Source organism: Westerdykella ornata (assembly GCF_010094085.1).
Source record: "Westerdykella ornata strain CBS 379.55 unplaced genomic scaffold EI97scaffold_22, whole genome shotgun sequence".
NCBI lineage: Eukaryota > Fungi > Ascomycota > Dothideomycetes > Pleosporales > Sporormiaceae > Westerdykella > Westerdykella ornata.
Window position 1 is genome coordinate 114,212 of NW_022986872.1, and position 8,063 is coordinate 122,274.

Below are 8,063 nucleotides of genomic sequence, written 5' to 3' on the forward strand. Positions count from 1 at the left end.
CCATGAGCCAACGCCTCATAGGATCGCATCCTTCATCAATTCTCAGAAGGACACATGTATGATTCATAAATAGAAAACAAAGAACTATAAAGCCGAATGGAGAAATGGCAGAGATGTCATAAGTCTTCATTATTCGCAGTGAATGTGCATCAGTTTCTCTGGTAAGAGTATACGGAACCCACAAATCATAACTTCCACAACCGCTTCGCACTATGAAGACTTCGCTTTCTCTTCTTGCCATCCTCTCCAGCACAGCATGCCTGGTCTCTGGCACACCTACTCCCCAACACCCGAAGTATGTTCGGCCAGCTCCCCACTGCACACATAACTCCGAATAACTTATCGAAGCACCGTTAGAGTCGAAGACAGTTGCTCTCAAGACCGTGACTGCGGCTACATACCCACAGGCCCACTCGCGGGGTGTACGATCCCGCTTCACAAACAATGCGGAAACACCCACGACGAGTGGAACCTGTCGCTTTGGGATCGGTTCGAGGGGGTTCCGGTCCACAAAAGAGAGGAAGAGCTGAATGTTGATGTGGGTGCTTGCATCCTACCTACTATCCACACATTCTATAAGCCTGTTGATGACTGTGTTTGCAATTCGAGTACGAAGCGATGCGAGGCAAAGGAGGAGTAAACACGCTCCTCTCGTCAGTCGAGAGTTGATAAATATTGCAATGTCTTTATCTCCATTCCGTCTTCAAACTTTATTAACCGAGTCGCTCTTTCGTTCTGCCCAGCTCTTGAAAACCCGCCGTGGTTATTACTGTGCATATTATTATCATTATTATCGTAATCCGAGGTGTCACCTACCGACGTTTCTCCGACGCACCAGGCATTGGATCTACTGTACCTAGGTACACAGACAGTATCATCATCCTGAGACTACAAACCATCGATGACGTCGGGTGGGCTTTCCGACCGGTCCCTCTCGGCTCCAAGTGTCACCTGGATGCCATAGCAGGTAATATCTAACACTACCGGCCATGAGCTTGAAATCGCCATAGCTTCATGCGGTCCTGGCATCCAACGGACCAACACCCACACCCATCACTCTCCAGGGCCTCCCGTGATGGCGTCGCTGCCACACAAGCGCGTCGAGGGTGCTGCACTTGTAACAGGCGCAGGCTCAGGTACGTACTCACTCCCCTCCCCGCCGCTGTTCACAACAAGGGGAAATTAACTTCCCCCAGGGATCGGTCACGCCGTCTCCATCGCCCTCGCCCTCGCCGGAATCTCCACTCTCCACCTCGTCGACATCCGCAGCTCTGGTCTCGACAACACCAAGAACTCGATCCTCTCCTTACCGCTTCCCACGTATCCTGAAATCATCCTCCACGAAAGCGACGTCTCCTGCGTCCTATCGACTACCCAACTCTTCTCCCAGATCCCACGCCTGGACTACGCAGTCAATTGCGCAGGGGTGCTGGGGCCATCGAAACCCGCGCTCGAAATCAGCATCGCAGAATTTGATAACGTGAACGATATCAATTTCCGGGCTTTCTGGATGTGCCAGAAAGAGGAGCTCAAGCTGATGTTGAAGAACGACATCCGGCCATTTAGAGGGTACTCGTGTCTGAATGAGGAAGACGCCCAGGTGCGTGGCCAGCGAGGCGCAATTGTCAATGTCGCGAGTCAGCTCGGTATAGTAGGTAAGGCGCGGACGTCCATCTACTCGGCGACGAAGGCGGCGGTATTGGCGATTACGAGGGGAGATGCGCTGGACTATAGCAGGTCGCCGCATCATGTACGGATAAATGCAGTTTGTCCGGGGTTCATTGCGACGGCCATGACAGCGGAAAATGGGGAGGTCAAGGAGGACATAAAGGAAGCGGTGAGGTTGGCGCCCATGGAGAGAATCGGATTGCCGAGCGAGGTCGCGGATACGGTGGTGTTTCTGTGCTCAGGTGATGTTGATCTAGGCAGATGATAGGCCAGATGAGCTAACACAAACCAACAGGTGAGAGCAGCTTTGTAACGGGCGCGGGGTTGGTTGTGGATGGTGGCTATGTTATCAGCTGACGAGTATATGTTGTTCAATCCGAGAAAGTCAGTTCGTCGTTCGAGATTGTACTCCAACGCAATAATGGGGTACCAGCGCTTACGTTGTATACCCGTATGCACAAACCCCATGATAGCGCACTAGGTTAGCAGGCAAGCAAGTGCCAGTTAATCTAAGGTGCTACTGTATGCTCGCTGCGCTTGGACTCTTTACAGTCAGAACGTACATAGACATTTACTGTCCCAGTTTCCCCTACTTGCAGGATTTACTCCTTGAGTTTGATACCCGCTGGCATCGTCCCCACTTCGCTTCGCATCCCACCTTACTTCAGCAAAGCCCTAATTTCACCCACCACATTGCGTATCCTAGGCTCCTTCACTTTCTCCTCTGCCCTCGCAAGCCCATCCCCCAGGTGAAACACGTCTCTGCCAGCTTCGCAGTACTCGTCACCAAGGGACAGAAGAGTGCCCGTAGCGACGAGCGCACGGTACACAACCTCGGAATCCGTAGCGCTGTTCAATATCTTGGACAAATCGTCTAGCAGAGTGAGGGCACGATCCGCGTTATTGTTCGACGAGAACAGAACCGAGTAGTTGATGTAGAGGGTCGTAATGGCGATGATGAGATTGCGGTGAGTAACGGTGAGGAACGGACTGACCGAGTTGTGAACGGCATCGAATTCGTCATTCACCACAGCACGGCCTTCCTCTGTTTTGAAGAGGTTGCCGAGGGACCGCACAGCCATCATGGTGTTGTTGGGTGGCGATGTGGAAGCAAAGACACCAGATTCGGCGAGGAGGGTTAGGATGGATTGCTGCAAGGCTAGGTAAGTGACAGGTGTGCTGTATGCGAAAAGAAGACGGAGCAGGTCGAGCGCTGGGAGGCGTTTGTCCTCTGGCCATTGCGTTGCAGCTTTGACGATTAGGTCGACGCCCTCAGACGTTATAGCCTTCTCTTGCCCTCTCTCCAGTGCCGCAACGGTGGTTTCCAGCGTTTCAATATTGGTTGGATTGAAACACAAATCCTTGAGTCCCTCGTCTATCAGCTTCTGATTGAACTCTTGTAGCTTCTTGAAGATGACTTTATGATTCGCAGTCAAGATGTCTAGGTATTCTTTCTGAGGGATGAGTTTAGGCGTCGGTCGTCGAGGTGGTACTGCGGATGCATCTCCAGGACGATACCGCGAGTCAGTGCCCCAAGGGTCTGCTCCAGGCGCTCCGGGTTGCCCCAGTGTCGCTCCTTGGGTGTTTTGGACAATGAAGCTGGTGACCTGGTCAAGGTATGTGATTGGTAACTTGTGATCTTCGCAGAACTTGCGGGCCACCTCATATGGGTTCTGCGAGAGGTTGTATGGCAGCTTGAGAGGGGGCTTTCCCTCCTCAACGTCCACATCGAAAACATAGTCATACTCCTTGCCATTGTGTGATATCTTGCGCCCGCTGCTACCAACCTGGTCGACCACGGTGCCGACGTTAATCCATTGATTTGCGGCTGTCGACCATTGATACGCTGAGACATTGCCATTGGCTTCATTAATCATTTGTACCTGTCCCTCCTTAGTACCCGACTTCTGCGATAGGAATTCGGGGCCAGGTAGTTGTTCTTTATTGATATTGGGAAGCGCTTGTTGGGGTATCGCTGATGATTTGACATCATCATTGAATTGCGCGATAGCTGCTTCGTCTGCATAACGCTCTGGCGACCGTGTGAAAACGCGCACGATGCGGTCGCTGGCTCCTGTCACGATATCTCCAGTCTCGGAGCACGCTGCGACCGACCAGACAGATATCGCGGGATGGGTGATTGTCTGTACGCACTGTTGACCTTTCCATATCCGCACTGTGCGGTCCTCGGAGGAGCTAGCAAGCTGCCCATCGGGAAGCGCAGCCAAGGAATAGATGAAGTTCTCGTGGCCGTGAAGCTCCTGGACCTGACGTCCCTCCAATGTCCACAGCCTTACAACGGCATCATTGCCGGCAGAGGCGAACTGCGCGCCGGAGGGGTGGTTGGTGGGTAATCGACACAGTGCTCGCACCACATCTCCAGTCTGTATTGACTTCACTAGCTTTCCTGAGGGTTGAAATATGCGTATGCTCTGGTCGGCGCAGCCTGGGTCGTATTAGCTGGTTCAAAAACTGAAAGCGTCTGAGGCCCATACCTGTTATGACGGTGGAATCGTCATAGGCAAGAACTGCCCACACGGAAGCTGCGTGTCCTTTGAGCACCGTTGAGCTCTCCCATTTCCCAATTTGCCAGACGCGAGCTTCAGTATCCCAGCTACCGCTTATTATGAGGTTCCCATTGGGACTGACATCGAGTGCGCACACATTGTTCGCATGCCCTATAAGCAAGGCCTCCGCATTATCTCCCACGGCTTGGTTCGGCTGGTGTACGTGGATGATCTGGTCCTTACCGCCGGACACGATAAGACCGTCGGGGTAGGTGGACGACGGCGGCACAATGGCTAGGGAGTTGACAAATTCGGTGCCGTGAAACTTGATGGTGCTGTCATACGAGGGTGGGGTGGTTGACTGGCGCTGCCACAAGCGGACAGTGAAGTCGCGGGAGGCGGAGACGATAGTAGTCGGCGTAGGGAACGCAACACTACGCACCTGAAGACCCATGATCAGTCGGTTCCACCAGTTTCAGAGCAAAGCTACCTACATCATCTTCGTGGCCGCGCAACGACGCCGAAAGCTTGAAATCGCCCATGGGTGCTATATAGTCCAGGTGGGGTTGGCCAGGCGGGGATGTTGTACCTAGGTAAAGGTGAAAGCGGTGGTTGGGAAGTCGCTACCTGTAGGGAAGGAGACGGTCGCCTTTCCAACACCTTGGAACTGTACGGGGCCGTTTTGGGGCTCTTTTGTCACGGCTGCGCTGCGAGGTTGGGGAGTTTCACTGCGGAGGAGAGACGACCAAGCTCCCGCTACGCCTACAGTTCCACAGTAGGGCAGCCACACCCTGGTCGACGGTGGGTGTTTCTCGATTGAGCGGCCTGCCACCGTCTGCTTCCTTGGCGCTACTGTGTACATACCAGCTCAATACAGACACAAGCTACTTTATACATAGAAGAGATGCACTAGGGAGCGTATACCGAGTTCGTGGTGTTGAATGATGACTTGCAGAATCGTCCTACCGCTCTTTCAGGTTCATTTCATAATGAAAAGAAAAGTGGAAGCTAGCACATACGACCATAGCACACGGAAAATTGGGCCTCTCGTCCGATCGACCATACACAAGCCGTGTAGCGCCCGTTGAGTAGTACCGTGGGTGACCAGGTGCGAATAGCGTGGTGTTGTATGTTTTTTGCCATTTTCGGTGCTACTTTCTGATGAAGTCTTGGCCCAGCGTGGTGTTAAAAGACAAAAGGCAGGCGAGGTAGACAGGTGGGTGGTGGGCCATTCAATGTTCCATGTCAACTGACGAAACAGCACAAGCAGTTGATCGAGAGCGATTATCTTTTTCGTACACGGTACAAAAGTTGGCATCCACATATCACAGTATGTGAGTCTTATCACAAGTATCTACACGCTAACAGTATCTGAAGAAGCAGGGGCCATTTGACTGGTCCATAGATTGTAAACAGACAAACGTCACAGTGGCGTCAATCATTTTCAACACCACCAACAACCGAGTCCTATAGTCCAATGCCGTCACCGAAATAGCAGTTCTCAATACGGTATACTTGGCATACGGACGTCCCTGCCTGGTTCATATATATGGACAATAATGATCATGCCTAGATGAATGCTAACGAGTCCTTGAAATCCTGGGCTGCTGGGGGCCCTGGGAGGAAGGGGCATCGAATAATGATGATGACGATGTCAATATGACCGACTTGATTTCTCGCGAAGCAAGCACAGAGTAAACAATACAAGTAGAGTCCCTCCCCACACATAGGCCTTTCGTCTCTCCTCCAGCACCCACTCACCTGCATGGACTACATCCCTTCCAGCCTCCCCTCCAAAATCATGCCGTCCTCCACCAGCGCCAACACGAACCAAAACGACCCCCTTCAGCACCCTCTGCAGGCCACTGCCATGGCCATCAAGGGTGCGGCTACCGGCGAAGGTCGCGCACCGCGCATGAGCCACATGGCCAGCGCAAACGAAGGGCCTGCCGACATCATTGGCAAAGTGTCGGGCGCCGTCCAGGGCGGCAAGCGCGAGGATGACTCCCTCTACTTCACCACCACTGAGGGCATTCCCTGGCCCGATGCCGAGCACAGCAAGACCATTGGCGGCATTCCCGTGGCCAGTGATGTCTTCTTGTTCCAGAAGCAGCAGCATTTCAATCGCTCCAAAAACCTTGAGCGTGAGTGAGGACTTTGGACAGCATATCCTTCCCTCCCTTCCCAAATGCTCACCAGTGCTTGCTAGGCATGGTACATCCCTGTGGCTCCGGCGCGTTTGGCTTCTTCGAGTGCACAAAGAATGTTACCGATTTGACAGTACGTTCGACGTTTCGCCCATCACTAACATGGTATACCGGTGGAAGCTGAACCACATCCTAGAAAGCAAACTTCTTGTCGACCGTGGGCGAGAAGACGCCCATTTTCGTTCGATTCTCGACGGTAACTCCTGGACGTGAGTATCCTGATGAAGCTCGTAATCCGCGAGGTTTCGCAATCAAGTTCTACACCATGGAGGGCAATTACGACATTGTCGGATTGAACTTCGTAAGTTGTCGCCCATCTGCGCAGTTAGCACGGCAAAGATACGACACTGACTCGTCTAGCCAGTCTTCTTCTGCCGTGACCCCATCCAAGGCCCTGACGTTATCCGCTCCCAGTGGCGGAACCCTCAAAACTTCCTTTTCGATTACGATGCCATCTTCGATCTCCTGGGAAACACTCCCGAGGCCAACCACGCCGGCCTGATGTTCTTCAGCGACCACGGAACTCCCGTAGGCTGGCGTTTCAACCACGGCTACGGCTGCCACACCTTCAAGTGGGTCAACAAAGAAGGGAGGTTTGTCTACATCAAATATCACTTCATCGCCAAGCACGGCCAAAAGCAATTCACCCAGGAGGAAGCCACCAAGATGTGCGGCGAAGACCCAGACTACTCGAAGCGCGACCTCTGGGAGACGATTGAGGGGGGCGAGCATCCCGAATGGACGGCTTATGTGCAAGTCATGAAGCCCGAAGACGCTGACCCCGAGAAACTCGGTTTCGACCCCTTCGACGTGACCAAGGTCTGGCCACGGTCGCAATTCCCCATGCAAGAGTTTGGCCGCCTCGTCCTCAACAAGAATCCAGAAAACTTCCACCGCGACGTCGAACAAGCTGCCTTCTCCCCTGGCAGCATGGTCCCCGGTATCGAAGACTCTCCCGACCCGCTCCTTCAGTTCCGCATGTTCTTTTACCGCGACGCCCAGTTCCACCGTATCGGCGTCAACCTGCATCAAGTCCCTGTCAACTGCCCCTTCATGGCGCAGTCCTACGCTCCTCTCGCCTTCGATGGTCAAATGCGCGTCGACGCCAACCATGCCGGCAACAAGCCCTACGCACCCAACAGCTTCGCGCACAAGTTCCGCCCAGATGTTGCTGAGGCGCCTTACCAAGTCAGCGACAACATCCTGAGCCGCAAGAGCCACTACTGGCACGAGGGCAAGAAGAACGACTATGATCAAGCGAGAGAGCTCTGGCAGCGCGTCATGTCGGAGCAGGAGAAGCAAAACACAATCAAGAACACCGTCAATATGCTCAAATTCGTCAAGTATGACGACATCAAGGTACCTTCCTTCCTTCCCCCTTCCCAACAATCCTCATAACCCAGATCCCAAATAACACCCTTCTGCAGAAGAAATACCTCGCCCAACAATACAATATATCCCCCGACCTAGCCCGCGGTCTTTACGAGGGACTCCCTGCCGACCGCAAATCGTTTGATTTCAGCGAGGTAGAAAAGCTGGCCGAGACAGCGCACGAGTGGTACAAGGAGAGAAAGTTCAGGCCCAGTCAAGGGGAGAGGCTGACGGGGTATGCACCGCCTATGTCGATCTATAATCAATAAGTGCCAGACTAGAAGGCGTAAGAAGGAAGGAAGGTGACGAT

General features: G+C 53.2%; 3 protein-coding genes across 3 annotated transcripts; 2 read left to right on the forward strand and 1 right to left on the reverse strand.

The window, feature by feature from the left end:
• Positions 1–911: 911 nt before the first annotated feature.
• Positions 912–2,261, forward strand: EI97DRAFT_435432 (NAD(P)-binding protein). The gene is made up of 2 exons (XM_033798863.1): positions 912–1,136; positions 1,197–2,261. The coding sequence occupies exons 1-2, from the start codon at positions 1,076–1,078 to the stop codon at positions 1,931–1,933; spliced, it is 798 nt and encodes a 265-aa protein (XP_033651599.1). The 5' UTR covers positions 912–1,075; the 3' UTR covers positions 1,934–2,261.
• Positions 2,262–2,327: 66 nt separating this feature from the next.
• On the reverse strand, positions 2,328–4,717 carry EI97DRAFT_382223 (phospholipase A-2-activating protein; the record flags this gene model as incomplete). Its single annotated transcript, XM_033795847.1, has 3 exons — positions 2,328–4,114; positions 4,164–4,617; positions 4,670–4,717. The coding sequence occupies 3 exons, from the start codon at positions 4,715–4,717 to the stop codon at positions 2,328–2,330; spliced, it is 2,289 nt and encodes a 762-aa protein (XP_033651600.1).
• Positions 4,718–5,976: 1,259 nt separating this feature from the next.
• On the forward strand, positions 5,977–8,022 carry EI97DRAFT_451882 (heme-dependent catalase; the record flags this gene model as incomplete). Its single annotated transcript, XM_033800381.1, has 5 exons — positions 5,977–6,319; positions 6,385–6,455; positions 6,519–6,683; positions 6,743–7,741; positions 7,810–8,022. The coding sequence occupies 5 exons, from the start codon at positions 5,977–5,979 to the stop codon at positions 8,020–8,022; spliced, it is 1,791 nt and encodes a 596-aa protein (XP_033651601.1).
• Between the last annotated feature and the right edge of the window lie 41 nt (positions 8,023–8,063).